This window comes from Camelus dromedarius, chromosome 25 (genome assembly GCF_036321535.1).
Source record: "Camelus dromedarius isolate mCamDro1 chromosome 25, mCamDro1.pat, whole genome shotgun sequence".
Classification (NCBI taxonomy): domain Eukaryota; kingdom Metazoa; phylum Chordata; class Mammalia; order Artiodactyla; family Camelidae; genus Camelus; species Camelus dromedarius.
In genome coordinates, this window is record NC_087460.1 from 2,872,955 (window position 1) to 2,890,323 (window position 17,369).

The 17,369-nt window shown below is 58.6% G+C and overlaps 1 protein-coding gene across 2 annotated transcripts in view; it reads left to right on the forward strand.

Moving 5' to 3' along the window:
• PRMT8 (protein arginine methyltransferase 8) overlaps positions 1–13,394 on the forward strand; it is a 76,918-nt gene extending 63,524 nt beyond the window's left edge. The window contains exons 7-10 of one of the 2 annotated variants that reach the window (XM_064478938.1): positions 1,948–2,063; positions 6,446–6,533; positions 11,728–11,849; positions 12,530–12,855. In XM_064478938.1, coding sequence (XP_064335008.1) covers positions 1,948–2,063; positions 6,446–6,533; positions 11,728–11,849; positions 12,530–12,613 — 410 coding nt within the window. In that variant the 3' untranslated portion in view covers positions 12,614–12,855. Of the gene's footprint in view, positions 1–1,947; positions 2,064–6,382; positions 6,534–11,727; positions 11,850–12,529 lie in introns of both variants that reach the window. The other variant, XM_064478937.1, reaches the window with a different exon arrangement.
• The last annotated feature ends 3,975 nt before the right edge of the window (positions 13,395–17,369 follow it).

A 17,369-nucleotide genomic window follows, 5' to 3' on the forward strand; every position in this document is an offset into this window, starting at 1 on the left:
CCAGAGTTTCCCACGTGCCAGGCCCTGTCCTGTGTACCTTCCATGTATCATCACATGTAACCCCCACAACAGCCCTACAGAGTCACTGTAATTATCATTATCTCCACTTTAAAGAAGAAGCAGCCAACTCTTTGAGAGGGTAAAAGCTTGCCTAAGGTTGCACAGCAAATGAGCAGCAAAGCCCAGGTTTGAAGCCCAAAGCTCAGGACTTTAACCATTACACACATAGACTCTTAGATATTTGCCCAACCCTTGCCCTGAACCTTAATTTAAGGCAGAGCCCAGAGGGAAAGAGCAGATGCGTGGCTGCAGATCTCTTGAGGAAGAGTTTTAAACAAAGGCGGCGTGTTTGGGGGCATGTTTTATCGGGGGGCGCACACATAGCTATTTCCAGATTCTAGAAGGGGGTCTTCTCCAAAGCACGTACCAAACGTAGGCAGGCTCAGCTGGGAATTTGGCACCAGCCTCGGGTATACAATGGGATCTGATTGGCATCTTATCCCACAGCCAGGATTTCACAAGCGCTCACCCTCTGGGAGGTGATTATTTTCTCGGCCTCTTCTCCCTGAGGAAGGTCTTTGTATGCCTTAGAAAAGAATCGGAGTGGAAGGAGCACAGTGTTCCCTGACCATTCACACCTCCCTCCTCACACTCTCCTCTCCTAAACACACACGGGGACCCAAGTTTCTGAAGGTACCATTTGTTTAGTGAACGTTAAAAACAAAAAACTTAATGCTCTAAGATTTTAGAGAAAAGCATCTCTATTTCAATGCATTTTAAGCCCCTCTGAATGAACAGACAAGTGAGATTCAGCTGCCCAGTGACTGAAGACTCTGCTCAGTCACCATCTGCATTGCGGGGAGAGGAAACGGCATTGAGAGCTGCTGTCACAGCTGGGTCTGCACAGCCGAAGGGTTAGGGCACAGCTGGGTTTGAGCCTTTGCTCCAGGGTTTCCCTGACGTGGGGTATTGGGCCAGATACTGTGTGTGGGTCAGGTGCCAGCTTCTGAGGCCCCCGTTTTCTCGTCTGTCATATACAAGCATCCTCATGGGGTCGCTGGGTAGAGTAAATGAAGACTCTGGCCTGGGCTAGGTGATCAGTGAGTGACAGCAATGATACCATCATTTAAAAGGTGGTCTTGGACCATCAGATTTGCATTTGTTCATTCACCAACCCTGCACCCTGAATCTGTCCCCCTCTTAAATCTTATGAACAGTTCCAAGACGCCAAGGAGCACTGCTGGGATGCTTCGTGCCCCTCCCCGGGGGGATATGTCTTACAGGATGGATCCTTAGTGAGAACATCATGGTGCCTGAGAAAGGCAAAGCCTCTCCTGGCCCCCTCCCCCCACTCCCCCGCCAGCCTTGCATTTTGCAGTAGAGAAAGCGGAGGTTCAGAGAGGTTAGCAGATTTGCCTGAGAGCCGACCAGTAAGTGGTGGTGCTGAGAATCCAGCTACAGCCTGTTTCACTGAAAGCCCGTGTTCCTTTCGGCTGCATGAAAGTTTCCGCTGGCAGGGATGGGAGGAGGGAGAGAGATGAGCGTGGGGAATGGCTGGAGCAAAGGTACCGAAATAGAATTGTGGACAGCAGGGAAGAGAGTTCATAGGAGACTCTGAGGCTCAGCGAGGGGGCTGGAGAGGAGGTACGGAAGAGGCAGAAATTTGACTAGTCCAGCGCTAACCCTGGCCCTGCGGCATTGTAGCTGTGTGCCCTTGGGGAAGTTTCTCAGCCTCTCTGAGGTTTACGTTTCCTAACCATAAACCATGTACAAATGAGACGGTGTGGCTGAGCCTGTAGCAGGTTGTGAAGCTCTCCAGCAGGTGAGCGACTCTGCTATCCTCTGGTGGAGGGGCACGAGCTGCTCCTGGCCTTCTAATACTTAAGGGGGTCGGGAGACTTCTGGGGGTCCTGCTGCCGACCCTCATGTCTCGCTCTGTTCCCACAGGGTGGGAGAATGTCTACGGCTTTGACATGACCTGCATCCGGGATGTTGCCATGAAGGAACCCTTGGTGGACATCGTGGACCCAAAGCAAGTGGTGACCAACGCCTGTTTAATAAAGGTCTGCAGACTGGCCCTGCTTGGGTCCAGGCATGTGGGAACCCAGCTGTGCCACCTGGACGCCGTGGGCCTGGACGAAAGGCCACACCAGCCCCTGCAGGGTCCCAAACTGTGAGGCACAGCCGCTTTGGCCAGAGCCTCTGGCAGCGCACGGTGGCCAGTAAGAAGTAGGCAGAGTCGCTGAGCAGAGGCGTGGAGAGAGCGCCGCTGGACTCCACGGTGGCACAGCTGGCAGGGGGTGGGGTCAGTGCGTGTCCCGTGGTGGTGCAGGGGGGTGGGGGCGGTGTGGCGTAGAGGTGGGGGGACCACTGTCCACACGTTAGATTGATCTTTCTGGTCTTTTTTCCTAAGTATTTGCATTTATAGACGCTAATCTCTCCTGCCAAATGGTGGAAAACTGTTGATATTTGACTGTTTTTTAAAGTCTAGAAAGATACCAGATTCACATGTTTCAAGTTTATACTTTAACCAGAGAATCTGGGTTTGATCCCCAGTATCTCTGTTAAATTAAAAAAAAAATAAACCTAATTGCCCCCTCCGAAAAAGCCCCACAGAGGATGAGGAGGAAGAGCCCAGGGCTGCTGGGGTGAGGGGAGGTCCCCGCAGGACTGATGCAAACGGTCCCTCGTCCCGCGTCACAGTCCCCCTGAGAAGAAGCACCGCCTGTCACTGCTGCCTTCAGAGGGGACCTCGGAGGACAAGCAGAGCCCGCAGAACGGCGCACGGGTCCCATCAGGGGCTGCCTCCCTTTTGTGACGTCCTGCCGTGGGGGTTCGGCCCCAAGTTCAAGCCCCGGCCCCTCCCTGACAGGGCTTTGCCGCTTCCCAGCTCAGCCTGTTCTGATGGGCAGAACTGATCACAAGAGACGTCCTTCTTTTTCTTCCCCCAGCCCCTCTGTCCCCGAAGCTGCCCCCTCCTGGCACCCCCAACAAAACCAAGGAAGTACACCCCCAAACAACTCACCTGCCGTGCAAAACACGGCTGCACATACTGTGGTCTAAGCAGAAATCGCCTGTGCGACTGATTTGCCGAAAGGACACACGGCCGCGGCAGGTGACCTGAGACGCCTGCACGTAGTGGGGTTAAAATTCCTTCCACGTGCTTGGGCCCGGGGGGCTTTCTGCCCCTGACCTGCAGGTGTGGCCACCTCACTGCTGGCCCGTCTAGGACTGTCCCTCAGGCCACACTGCTCTCCCTCCTTCCCCTGCTGCCCTAGCCAGGAACCTGCAAGCGTCTCTCCTGGTGACACCTGAGAGCAGCCTGGGCGCAAACTCAGTGCGGGGCAGGGGAGTCGTATGGCAGGAGGGGTGTGAGTCACCGGCACCGAGGACCCCTCAGGGCGGTGGGTGTGGTGGCCGGAGCTCCGTGCTGTCGGGCCGGGCCGTCCCCTTTCTCCCTGGCTCCCCGAGAAGGACAAGGCCGCGAGCCGCTGCGGCCAGGAGAGCTGTCCGCCAGCTCCCGCTGGTGCGCTCAGCAACGTCCCCGGCTCTGTTGGGAAAACACTTGCCCTTCTTCACACACTTAATTGCTATTTTCGTCGCTATTAACCATGTGGCGCGTGACACTTTATTATAATTAAGACTCGGCTTTGACCAGACTTCTGTTTGGAGACATCCACGGTGACATTCCTTAGCCGTGAGCAGAGCAGCGGCCAGGCGCCTGAGTCACTGATGCCTGCAGGGCCCTCTGCCAGGTGGGGTGGCCTGGGGCCGAGTCAGGGGTCACCCTGGGGTCTCAGGGCTGCCGCTGCCGCTGCGGTGAAAGAAGAAACCTGCCAGCGAAGGGGGGCAGGCTCGGGGGGCCAGGCGAGCACACCTGACTCTGGAGACTTTGGGTCTGACATTGAGGGGGGACCTGACCCAGAGGGCCTGTCTGTCCCCGAGGCTCAGCCGCAGCTGACCACCTGCACGGATGGCCTGGGCCTCACCCCACAAGCCCCACTGCCCCCGCCACCCCGTTTTAGTGCATAGCTCTGTTACTCCTGGTCTGGAAGCCTTCGATCCATGCCTTCCCAGGCCCCTACTAAGATGCATGTGTCTGTAGGGCCCAGTGAACCCTGTCAGCTAGCACGGTGGCGTTGGAGGCCGACGTCTGGTTGACTGACATCTGAGACCCTGCAGAGATGGAGTCCCCGATAGATGGGGTGTTGTGCGTTTGTACACGTGCTTGTGCACGCTGACACTGGTGGTGTGAAGGGAGGACACCGGGGAGAGAGACCAGGTATGGATGTGTCACAGGGCCAGCTTCCCTGTTCCCTCTCCGCATCCAGGCCGAGAGGCTGGGGCATTCTTGGGTAAGCTGTAGAAAATCACGGAAGGTTTTCATCCAGGGAGCGGCATAGTCTGAATGCGTCTTAAGGAGAGTCATCGGTTGGTGGGAAGGAGAGGCCTTGGGAGGGGACGGGAAAGAGAGTTGTCAGGCTGGGACAGTGTCAGGGGAAGAGTGATGGGTTAGGGGCTCACTTGTGTCCAGCCCCCACTTCCAAAGGGCTCCAGTCTAACAGGGAAACAGGGGCAGAGGTGGCGAGGCCACTGAGATGAGGCACAGGTCGGGTGGAAAGAGCAGGCTGGGCTGGTGGCAGAGGGCGCCAGGGACCTTGGAAAGAGCCCAGAGCCTGGTGGGCTGGCCCTGACGAAGGCGAGATGGAAAAGTCAGTGAGTGCAGATGCTGTGAGCCGGGTGGACGGCCCAGCTGACCACGGCTGCTCTAAGCGTTGTTGGGCCGGGGGGACCCTGCAGACACGTGGCAGGAGGGACGGCGAGCGTCATGAACTGACAGATACTGGGGCTAAAAAGGTTCCCCAGGTGTGGGCGTGGCCGAGACTAACAGGGGACATAGAACAGAGGACTCCCTGCGCTCGGTCCCGAGATGAAAGGAGCCTGGCCGAGCTCAGATGGGCTCCTATAGTCCCTGCTCCTCGTCCTCGGGGCCACAAAGCATCACTTGGATTTGAAGTGACATCACTGAGGGCTCCCACATCCCCCCACCCCTGCAGTCCCACCCTCTTCCCAGCCCACAGGTCAGAGCACGCCCCCAGGGTGTCACAGCTGCCCAGCCCACACGGAAACAGGACTCCGGTCTGGCCGGCTGCCTTGACCACATCTCCACCTCTGTCCACCCTGTGGAGGAAAGGTTTGGCTTTGAAGGCCCTGGCATGCTTTGCATCAGTTTTTTCTTTATTCATCCTAGAAATGTGTAGAGATTAAAGCCTCCTTGTCTCTTTCCTGCTCTGGGTTCCCTACCAGGAGACCCCTCTCTCCTGCTTGTTCCCAACGTCTCCCATCACTGGGTCTCAGGAGCACCCTGGGAACTGTCCCAGGTGCACAGGTGTCCCAGGCGCACAGGCAGCTGTCTGGCTTGTGCAGAGCTCACGCAGGACAGAGGTCCCTGCCGCACAGCCCAGCCATGGGAAGTTCTTCCCTAGACCCCACTGAAAGCAGTCTGGAGGCCTCCCGGGTCTTGGAAGGTTTGCCCCGTCTCACCAGCGCCGGCCAGCGTCAGTCAGCATCCTCGCACAGGAAGAACAGCGCATCGCAAAACGTCGCTGGTTACACCTGCTCCCACACAAGATTGACTTTCAGCCACTTCCCAGCTGAAACTGTTTGAATTATTAGTGCTTTGTGTTTTCCATTCCTGGCTAGAACTGAAAAATTCTCACCTTTTATTTCCCCGTTTCATTTTATGTTTTAAACTGTCCGGGCTGGTGATGAACGGTCAGCAGGCTCCCCCCAGCTCAGTCCGTGACTGTGTGGTCCTCACCTCTGAGATGACACGAGAGGCCGTCTGTGGAGGGGAGATGGGTGGTCAGGTCCAGGGGCGTCACTGGGAGGGCTTGACAACCACAGATGCTGCTTTGACGCAGCAGGTGTGAGATGCCCTCTCTCCACCCCACCCCTCGGAACTTGCCCCCAGGAGATGCTGCTGCTGCCGTCCAGGGACCCCACCATGGGGACGGCTAGGTGAACTGGTGACGCTGAGGGGGCCACTCTGAGAGTGTTCGGATTGGGTTTAGGGAGGATCTGTCTAATTAACCCTTCTCTCCCCTCCCCCATTAGCCCCCACCCATGCAGACTCACCTTCCTAATTCTGTTGCCCTCAGGTTCAGATTCACATCTGTTTGCAGCACTGCCTGAGCAGACTCCACCCTAGGAAGGATGGAGGAGGTCACTGGTAGGGTGGCGGGTGGGCCTGGGAAGCCCCCCCAAGAGTTGTGACACCTGGAGGCAGGGTCTGCCATCAATAGTCTCCCTTGGGAATGAAGCTGCCACCCAGGCCGGTGGAGGCTCTAAGCGCCCACGTTCTCTCCCCCCTGGGCTGCAGGAGGTGGACATCTACACGGTGAAGACGGAGGAGCTGTCCTTCACGTCTGCCTTCTGCCTGCAGATACAGCGCAATGACTACATCCACGCCCTGGTCACCTACTTCAACATCGAATTTACCAAGTGCCACAAGAAGATGGGGTTTTCCACAGGTGAGCCTTCTGTCGGCGTTCGAGGCCCTTGCTTGGGCCGGGGCTCTGTGAGGCATGACTGGGGCCTTAGTCCAGCCCTGGAGGGGTTGCACATGCCCACAGGTTTGGCCGCCCAAGGAGAAGGTAAAAAGTTTGCGGCTGGCATGGCCCGAGCCGAGAGCCTGTGCTGGGTGGGGAGAGGCAGGGGTTAAATGCGCGTATGTTCATCCGGAACTTATGAGCATCTTCTGTGTGCGGGGGAGGATACGGGGTGGAATAAGATTTCTCTGTGCCTGTGCCACGCCTTACTGCAGACTCAGTGTCCCCCTGTGTAGGCTGCAGAATGTCCCTGTCTCCTTCCTGTCTTCCCTGCTTCTCCCCAGTCTGTCCCTGTTAAGTTCCTGACAGGCTCCCAAACTCCTGCAGCGTCTCACTGCCTGTAACCGCGAAGCCCAGATTCCTTAGCCTGGTAAATGGGGGGGGGGTCCCATGACCCCGATCCAGCCACTTCCCCAGCCTCACTTCTCACCGCCCTCCTTGATGGGACCTCCGCCCCATCACCCCTCTGCTGCCACCGCTCACATGGCCCAGCCACGTGGAGCGCATGTAGCTCCCCGCACGTGGGCTTCCCGAGGCCCTGGGCTGCCGCCGACCCCGGCTGCGCTGCGGGGGCCGGGGGCCTCTGTCTGCTCTGCCTCCTTCCCTCCTGTGTGGGTCTGCTGTGCCGCAGAGCAGGGTTAGTGTGGGGGAGGCTCAGGCAACAGGAACTTACCGCTCGCCGTCCGGAGGCCCCGGAGGTGTCTCCCGCGGCCTCTCTCCTTGGCCTGTGCACGGCGTCTCCTCGCCGTGCCCCACACGGCCCTCCCTCCTTGCGCATCCCTGGTGTCTCTCCGTGCGTCCCGATTGCCTTCTTCTCTAAGGACACAGGCCAGACTGGGTCAGCGCCCACCCGCAGGGCCTCGGCTTAACTCGGTCGCTTCTTGAAAGACGTTATTCCAATACAGTCCTGGTCTGGGGTAGTGGGGGTCCGGGGGCCAGCACACGGATTCTGGGGGCTCACGGTTCAGTTTGTAACGCCTCCCCCCCTCCCCACCAGGCCGCCTCCAGCGCAGGCTGCACCTGCCTGTGCGGGTATTACTCGACTCTCCTTCCCTTTGGGGTCAAGGTCCTTACGTGCCCTGCTGGGAGCTCCCTGACGCCCTGTGCTTACGTCTGTCATGGAGATGTTTAAAGCCATATATGTGCACACTGACAAAAAAAAACAATGAAATATAAAAAAGGGCCTGAAAAGTCAAGGGGAGCCCCTCGCAGTCCCGTGCCTCACAGGCTCACACCGCCAGGGACACCTCTGGTAGCTTCTCAGCAAACGTCAGTGTGCACGAGCGACTGTCTACCTACGCACACTTCCTTGTCATTTGCAATAATTACAGCGTCACAGGAAGTTGCAAAAATAGTACATGGAGTTCTGGGAGCCCCACCCCAGCTGCCTCCGCTGGTGGCGTCTTCCACAACCGGAGGACAAGGCGCGGCTGCACCTGTCTTAGAGACACAGGTCGGGCTCATACCGCACGCACCGCCCTCCACAGCCTCGTCTGTTTAACCGCGGGTCTTGGAGATGCTGCCGCAGCCTCACAGGGACACTCACTGCCTCCTCTTAAACACCCACACAGGGTCCCGATGGCGGACGGGCTGTCGCTTACCGAGCATTTCCACCCTCCTGTGCCACCCTGGGTCACACTCTGTAGCCTCTGCCCTCTGGCTTCTCCAGCAGGGCGTGGCTCGTAGCTCGCTCTGAGCACGTGTTAGGTGAGTGAGCCAAGGCAGCACCCCTGCCCTGAGAGCGTGTTCACGTGGACCGTCCCCGCAAAGCCTTCCTGGGAATGCGGAGCTTGTCACTGGGGCTGAGTGGGGACGCACGAGGCAGGGCTAGGGCAGTGCTACCGAAATTTAAAAATCTGCTAATTCGCTTCCCGAGGCCCTGGTGATAGTGATCCCCTCTCACCTGTGCACAGAGCGGGCAAGGGACTTGCCTAATCCCCCCCCTAAGAAGGGCTTGTCCCAGGGCCAGTGTCTCCTGACCACCAAGACCAGAGTCTCTGGTCTCCATCAGCCAGGCCAGCACTGGCGCCTCCCAACCCTGGAGAAAACCAGAGACCCCGTGGGGTCAGCATATTAAAGGGCTGAAGGTATCATTGTAGTGGGGAAAGCTGAAAGCCAGTTATGCGCTTCTGAAGGCTGCAGTGGGGGCAGGGGCGGGAGGGGAAGGCTCATTCACTGACCAGTACTCTAAATGCGTGGTCCACAGCAGTGTGTGTGGCGGGGAAGGGAACAGCTCAGCGGGAGAGCGTGTGCTTAGCATGCACAAGGTCCTGGGTGCCATCCCCAGCACGGCCATTAAAATAAAAACAAGAAAATAAAACCTAATTGCCACCCCTCCACCCCCCAAAAAATCCATAGTGGAGTTGCGTGCTCACCCTGGTGCAGAGCAACTTTCTGGATAATCCCTAGAACATTCTGAACCATGACAGTGGGGCTGTGCAGGCCAGAGTTATAGTTTATGGATAAAGAAGGTGATGCACCGCTTTCCACAGTGACCAGTAACCGCCTAGTGCAGCGGCTCAGCCAGACCCTAACCGGGACCTGCTGCGGCACAGGTTGGGCGACCGTAAAGTTCGTCTTTCAGCCGAGGACATGCTGAGAGTGAAAGGGAGAGCTATTAATAATTAGGCCAGAATAATGGTCCTGGGTGCAGCGGGGCCGGTCCGGCTCAGTGCACCCTTTCCCTTCCCATCCCTCCTGGTCCCCCACCTGAACCCCTCGGTCCCTCGGGACACGAGCATCATTCTACAGATGTTGAAAATGAGCCCCGGGGGCGCGGTGCAGACACATGCGCAATGCAGACTGGAAACCAGGCCATTGCTGCCTAATTAAGTGTCCTTTCCACGGACACCCACCCGAGAGGCGTTATTAGATGCGAACTACTGGGCCTGCACAGTGTCTGGGTCTGCACGGCGATCTCGGCCGTGGCAGTGTGTCTGCAACCCCTGGGGGCAGATTTCTACATCTTGGTAAGCCTGTCCCCTCCTCACGCCCCAGAATTACTGGATTCAAATCTCTGGGAGTCGAGTCAAAGCATCTGAATTTTCATCAGCTTTTCCTGGACACCAGGATGGAGAATCAGGATCGAGAAAGCTGCTTTAGACAATTTGTCCATGGACCCATCACGGAAGCGAGATGTTGGGGGAAGTTCTTAACCTTTTGATGCCAAGGGAAAAAACACTTTCCTCCAACTCAAGGCTGGTGTGTTTTGGGGGGCCACCATCAGAGGCAGACTCCGAGGTTTGTTGGCTGGCAAATCTGAGCCAGTGAAGTCTCGGAGCGCCTAGAAGGCATCTGATTAGGAGGCAGAAGGAAGCTGCTTGCATCTCCTTGCCTGAAGGTCTTCAAGAACAGGAGAGACACCTGTATGAGCGGGCGTGGGTGGCTGCGGGGGCAAGGGTGCTGTCAGTGACTCACTGCCAATCTCACACACACCGGAGACTCTCTTTCGACAATCCATTTAGATGTCATTGGCAGGGCAGGTGCTGGGAGCAGGTGGACTTTCTCCGTGGACAGCAGTGTGCCTTAGAGGCCAGGAAGGCAGGATGTGTTTGGAGATCCAGGATCTGAGAGGCACAGATTGCATGTTCGTGACGTCAGGATCCTCCTTCCAGCCCTTCCAAATGCTCAGGCTGCTCCCCCTGCCCACGACCTTGAACTTGCATTGATTTCCCACGTGCATTGAAGGCTCCTCGAGTCTCTGTCCAAGCCACTGACGTTCAGTCGAGCCAGGTCATGGCGAAGGGCAAAGACAGACTCTTCCCTGCCACTAACACAGCTCTTGGGATTTGAACGCTCCTAGCGGTGCCCTGGTCTGATTGGGCGCACAGTAAATCCCGTCAGCGGTTGCGTGTGAACACCTCTTGTCTGGACTGCAGGTGGCTCACACAAATGTGAGACAGCCCCAGTTACTCCTGGGAATTAAAGCCCTGCCTTCTGATGGGTCCCAGTCTCTGTTCTGCCTCCATAGCCACATAGAAGGCCACATAGAGGTCTCTCCGTGTGACAGCTTTTGAAGTATTTGAAAGGCACTTACTAGAGTCCCCATAAGTCTTAGCGCCTCTAGTCTTAAGCAACGAGGAAGTGAGTGTCAACGCGTCGTGCATCCTGGCGGAGGAAGGTAGGAGCCGCAAGGACTGTAAGGCGGGCTTTCCTCCATCCGTCGGTTCCAAAGCCTCGATGTCACTCAACACCTATGAGGGCATTGAAGCTTCGCCATCTCCTCTTTGGGTTTTCACCGTCGCTCATGTATTTGGTACTCACAGATCTAGCAAGGGTGGTGGTGGGCACTCAAGGTGCCCTTTATCCAGGTGGGTGGTCAGGCAAAGCTTCCCAGAGGACGTGACCTTGAAGGGTGAGGAAGAAGAGGCTGGTGACTAGGGAGGGAAGAGTGTTCCAAGGACGACTGGGGCTGAAGAGGTGGCCCATGAGGCGGGACCCCATCTGTTGTAGAATTAGTCGTGTGCCAAGGGGGTGGGTGGGATTTCAGGGCAAATACAGGGGAGGTGCAGCACCAGCGTGGCTCCGGATGGGGCATGAGGTGTGTGCTGTGCACCAGTGTTGAGCCTGTGGACTGAGAATCATCCCCAGTTTTTATTCGACCCAGCTAGGAGGGTGCAGCCAAACCCCATGGCTGGCCTGGAGCAGGGTGCTGGGATGGGTTCAGAGCGGCAGGCCAGGAAAGCTATTCGTAGGATGGGGGTGTCCATGAAATTGGGGAAACTGGTTTAGCCATGGAGTTGGCATAAACGGTGTCATTTAAGGGGAGACGGGGCGGACCACTCTACAAACCTCCCTGGCCCCCCACTGTCTGAAAGTCTTCACTCTGTTGAACTAATGAAAAACAGTAGCATTTTGAGATTCATTTGGGTTAATACTGCCCCTGGGCGTGAATGTGTTTCTCTTCTGCTCCTCAGCTCAGAGCCGCAATCCCGGTGGCAGGAATCGTCCCTTGGCTGAGTGGGGGTCCTGCAGGGGCCGGGCAGAGTGCTGGGGTGGGGGGGGCTCGGTGAGTCCCAGAGGAAGCCCAGCAGCTTCCGGGCAGGGTCCCAGCTTCAGCCCCTCTGGAGACGTCTGCTCTGACTCCTTCCCCCTGGCTCTGTTCTCCATCCCTCAGCCCCCGACGCCCCCTACACCCACTGGAAGCAGACGGTCTTCTACTTGGAAGATTACCTCACTGTCCGGAGGGGGGAAGAAATCTACGGGACCATATCCATGAAGCCAAATGCCAAAAATGTGGTGAGTGCCGAGAGGAGGAGGGGCGGGCGGGGCTGGCTCCCAGGGAGCTGCAGGGACCCGCTCACCTGGGTACCGGGGCGCCTCGCGCACAGTCAGACTAAGCACAGACGAGGCAGGAGGAGGTGGATTTGGATGTGCCCGCGTCACTGAAGGACTCCAACCTGGGCCCCTTACAACTCGGGAACTGGAGCCTTCCCGCAGGCCTCCTGGGGACCCTCCCAGCCTTGAGGACAGCTTCCAGCTATTCATGGGAGGGATTTTGAGAACAGAGGCTGTTGCCCTGGGTTTCACCTCATTTAGGACGAGGTGAGCCAGAAGAGAACAGTTTCTGGTGGCCTAGAAGACCAGGCGTGCATTCCTTGCGCTGGTCTGCTGGGCTGGAGACCCAGCCAGGTGCCTGGAGGGCCCTGCCTCCGGGAGACTTGAACACCCCACTCTGTCTTCCCCCGGGATGAAATGAGAGGGCAAACTTTTGTATTCTAGCAGGAAGGATTTGGGTTGGAAATCAGAGACCTTCCTGTGATTACGGAGAATGAGGCACCAGAAGAGGCTCCCGGGGGCTGTTTGTGGGACCCCTGAGCCAGGAACCCTTAGCAGCTCGGGGGAGCCCCGCCCACTGCGGGGAGGGGCACGGCCCCGCCTCCTTCCGCACTGATGCCCTGACTGCTCCTTCTTTGCAGCGAGACCTCGATTTCACAGTAGACTTGGATTTTAAGGGACAGCTGTGCGAAACATCTGTATCTAATTACTACAAAATGCGTTAGCACACGTGGGAGGCTGCCGGGAGCGGGCGAGAGCAGAAACTCACCTCCGTCTGCGGCGCTGCCCCGGGGACCCTGTTTGCAGGACTACACGCTCAAAACTGGAGTCTGAAACCCTGCCCTCGAGATTGGTGAACTCACCGGCCTCCCAGGGGCCCGCCACTGGACAGAGGGCTCCCAGCTCCTCCGCTCTGCCCCGGGAGCCCTTCTCATAGGCTCTGTCATCGGACAGAGAGCCGCGGGCGGCGGGGCGGCCGGGCCCCGGTGGGGGAGCCCACATGTGCCCCCTCGCCCCCTAACTGTGACTCTCTGGGATCTTCAGGTTTTGCATGCTGCAGGCACCTAGGACAGACTGCTTCCCTAGAACCTGGAGACGTAGTGTCTGATAGCGCAAGCCGGACTCCCCCGTGTGCGCGGCGGTGCGTGCGTGTGCGTGTGTGCGTGTGGGGCCGGCAGGCCTAGCAGTTTATTTACGCGGCACACCGGTTCGGGCGTGCCTAGAGGGCCGAGTGGGTTGTCTGTGTGCCTCCGGGGGTGTGTGTGTGCGCGTGTGTGTGCGTGCGTGTGCATAGACATCTATTGCTCTCAGAGGAGATTCTGTTGCTTTCGAGTAGGACTTTGTTTTGTGATTAGTTCTCCCTCCCCCACCCCATCCCAGATGTTAAGCTGCTGTGAGACGTTCTCTGTACTAGCTCCGGTCTCCTTTTGACTAGACTGTGGCTCTGAACCCTGAGCATAGTACCGCGCCCTCCATGAGCGCTCAATAAATGCACATGAGAGGGAAGTGTTCCTGGTGCTCTGGGGGATGGGGTGGGGAGTGGGACAGAAGAGCCCATGGTGCTGCTCCCGGAAGGATGGGAGCTCCTTGGTGGAAGCTGTTGTGAAGCTGGGACTGGCCCAAGGGCATCTCCCCTGCAACCCTTGGGGGTGGGAGGAGGGTCCTGGAGCTGGGGTTGGGGGATGTGAGTTAACCTAGAGCGCCCCAGAAGAGGAGGCCACGTGCAGCCTGGAGGGAGGCCGAGGTCAGGAGCAGAGGAAGCCGGGAGGGCCCGGAGGAGAAGGAGATGGTGGCTGAGTGTGTGGTCCTGGGTCCCTGGTGAGAGACTAGGGCGGGGTCTGAGGGTGAGGCCGATGGAGGTACCCTCTGGACTGTGGTGGTGGATGGTCGCGTTCCTGCTCCTCTGCCCCACTGCTGGCTGCCTGGGCTGGTGTCAGCGTCTGGCAGGGCCGGCGCCCTCCCCAGCATCAGGAATGTGCCCATCTTGAATGGGGCGCCCACAAAGCCCAGATCAAACAGCTCAGTTCCTGGCGGTGGCAACCTAGGCTCCTACGGAAGCTCCCTTCCCCAGTGTGTTGATGTATCTCCAGTCCCCCTGCCACCTCTAACCCTTTCGCCTCGGGTCCCCTCCCGGAGAAGACAGATACAGAAGGGGGCCTGCCAGGTCAGCAAAGGCCTGATTCTCCAAAGGCCCAGAATGTTCCCTTCCTGGGAGAGGGCAGAGGGTGTGGGATCCTGCCCCCGGGGAAGTGCCTGAGTGCGGATCCCTTGTGTCCTCCTGGGCTGGGAGAGCCCTGGGCAGCCCAGGCTGGTCGTCAGTGTGACCGAGGCGTGGTGAGTCAGGAGAACAGATCAGCAGGGTTCTTCTCTGTGCCCAGGGCCAGCAGTGAGGCTTCCAGGAGATCATCCGTGCAGGAAGGAGCAGAACCTAGAGGCGGGGAAACGTCGTGCTGCACGCATGGTCACGTGGTCTGGGAATCTTGCGTGGTCTCCTAATAGGGAAGACCAGCTTGGGGCAGGAGGGCAGACACACTCCCACCTGTTACCTGGAGGCTTCCAGATCGGGGGTACGTGCTGTGCCTCCCCAGCATGGCGGCTCCGGCTCTGGTCTGTTCTGGGGAGCAGATGCGGTGCTGGGCAAGGGGAACCCAGCAGAGAACAAAGCAGACCCCAGGAGCAGCCTCTGAGCAAGAGCGATGCCGATTACGAGGCAGTGGGGACTCTTAGGAGTTGAAGGGAACCTCTCTGAAGATGTGACTTTAAACAGAAACTTGAAAACGCAGGAGGAGAGGATAAGGGAGGGAGGGGCAGGGACACACGGCCCAGGCCCCGCCCAGAGGGGAAGAGGAAAAGGCTGAGGCTGGGGGAGCAGGCAGAAGGGGTCCGCGGTGGAGAGCTGGTGGCCACGTCAAGGAGGCTTGTCCTTGGGCGGTGAGAAGACGCTGGAGGGCTTGAATCAGGACCCGGTTCCCATGCCACCCGTGCTCTGAAGCTGATGAGTTCAGTTTGGCGGTGGCTTCCCCTGCAAAACGGCCCTAGACTTCACTTATTGCTGCTTCAGAAAGTCAGCCGCAGAAAGGTAAGCGGGGAGGCAGCCGGCAGGACGCGTGGAGCCCCGGGGGAGGCTGGAGCGGGAGCTTCTCTGGGTGCTGCTGTGCAAAATGGCAGGAGTGCAGATGGCCGCCCAGGAGGATTGCTGTGCGCACCTGTAGGGAATCGCAGAGGGGCAGCTTGTGCGGCCCTGAAACCATCGGCATCATCCTTTCCGGTGTCGTGTCACCCTGCTCTTCCCACAAGGACGGCTCGGAGGATGTAATTGTCTGGGAGGTGGGAGGGTGCACGGGGTCCGCGGGAGGCTGGCGGGTGCTCCGGGATTGTTCTGCTGTCTTCAAGCTCCCGGCGGCCCTTTCCAGGGGAGCACGGTGGGCGGCACCATGTTCCACTCCCAGAGCCCATCCTCAAAGCATCTCTCAGGCTCCGTAGGTGGCAATGGTTCCTGGTGTGATGACCATGGCTTTCTGGCCATGGTTCGTTCCCTTGGTTGGATGGAGCCTCATGGTTGAAGCCGAAGACCCTGGCTTCTCAGGCTCCCGCTCAGCTTCATGGTCGTGGTCGATGCCTGGAACTCCAGCCAGCCCCGGAGATAAACAGACCTGGGGTGGCAGCCTGGCTCCTCCAGCCGGCGGCTGAGAGCCTGCAGCAAGTTAGTGAAATTGCCTGTCCCCACGTGAATCCTTCCTCTGCTCGATGGCCTGATCATCACTCCTTTGTCCCGGGTGACGAGATAGTGCGGGATGGCCGGGAAATACACTGTGCTCAGACTGAACCGAGCGCCCCGGACAAGGATGTGCAGGGGCCCCTGGTGGGAGAAGCGCCTTCAGGCAGTCTCTGGCCACAGCGGGTCAGGGTGCTTGCTTCCTGGGGCCAGAGACAAGGTACACGATCCTCTGTTGCTTGGAAACCTTTCTGAAGGTGACCTTGGAGAGGCTGGGATCAGGGACGATGGGAGAGGTCAGAGCAGGGCCAGGGCTTGGGGGACCTCAAGCTATGAAACAGGACTCAGGACTGGGACCAGAGTTGGAATGGGGGCTGATGCCTGCCCGTTGTGGCAGGAGGCTGCCCCTGAGATAGGAGCAGCCTGGGGCACTGTACAGTGTGGACTCCGACCTGGAGGACTGCGTTCAAGCCCCGAGTCTCCCATAAGCTCCCGGCTGTGTGACCTGCAGCAAGTCAGCCTCTCTGCCTCAGTTTCCTCTACTTGCATACTGGCAGTGACCCTGTCACCTCCGTCGGGATGGAGGTGCAGGCCAAGTGGGGACCGTGCCCGGGACCCAGTGTGCTTGTGTGTGATCCATATTACGACTGTGATGGCAGCTCTGATGGGGGCCAGCCTGAGCGTCGCCGGGGCTGGGATGCACGACCCCGCTGAGCCCTGCCGGGCTCCCTGCGCCTCTGGGTGAATGTCCGCCCACCCGAGCCTGCTGCATTAGCCTGTCTCCCCCACTGAGCTCCTGGGGGCAGGTGTATCTCACTTACACTTGCGTTCAGTGCTGGAGACAGAGCCCGGCCGTCACAGGTGTCCAGGGAATATTTGCCAAATGAGCAGGTGATGACTTGCAGCCGTGACGCTCCCATCAGCTGCCGGCACCTGCTGCTCCCATTCTCGGAACCTACCTATGTGTGGCCTGGAGGCCCGCACTGTCCCCGTTGGGCCTCCGTGTTCTCACTTGTGAAATGGCAATGTCAGCCTAGACCATCTCCAGGCCTCCATCCAGCGTGCAGGTCTGTGACTTTCCAATCCTGCAGCTCCATGGTTTTTAACTTTGTGGCCCCGGCTCAGAGCTGTCCAAGCAGCGCCTGGCCCGCACCTCCTAGTGGGGAGGGGAGAACAGGTGCCGGGCTTTCGGGGAGGTCAGGGGTCAGGGTGAGAACAGGAGGGGAGGAGGAAAGGCGTTTCCCCCCAGGACTGCAGCGGCATCACCCATGGGGACTGCCAGTGCGCAGCAGAGGGGAGCGGGCCTGGCCAGGCTGGTGTCAGTCCGTGACTCTGCTGAGCTGGGACTATCTCTTGGAAAATCATTTTAATAACTGAGAGGAAATGGAATTAAGGATGCGGCTGCTGCCTGGCTGGGGCCGGGCGTTAACTCGGCTCTGCTGATGCTGCCTGTCGACAGTCTCCGACGAGAAACCCTCGCGAGCGTCACTCCCAGTGCTTCTAACGAGTGGGCCTCGGAGAGGCGGGCTTCCGGGGAAGGCGGGGAGGGCTGGGCCGGGGTCCAGGATCGGGGGAGGCCTGGGAGAGGTGGACGGGATCACATCGAACAGCGACATGGCCATGGCGTACGGTCCTGGGTAGGACGGCTCCAGCCCTGCTCTGGAGGAGGTCCTCACGCTCTGTGAGTCTCAGCCTCCATGGAGAGAAAATGGTCCAAGTGGGTACACAGGAGAGACTTGTGAACTCTGAAGTCCGGCTGCTTGCGA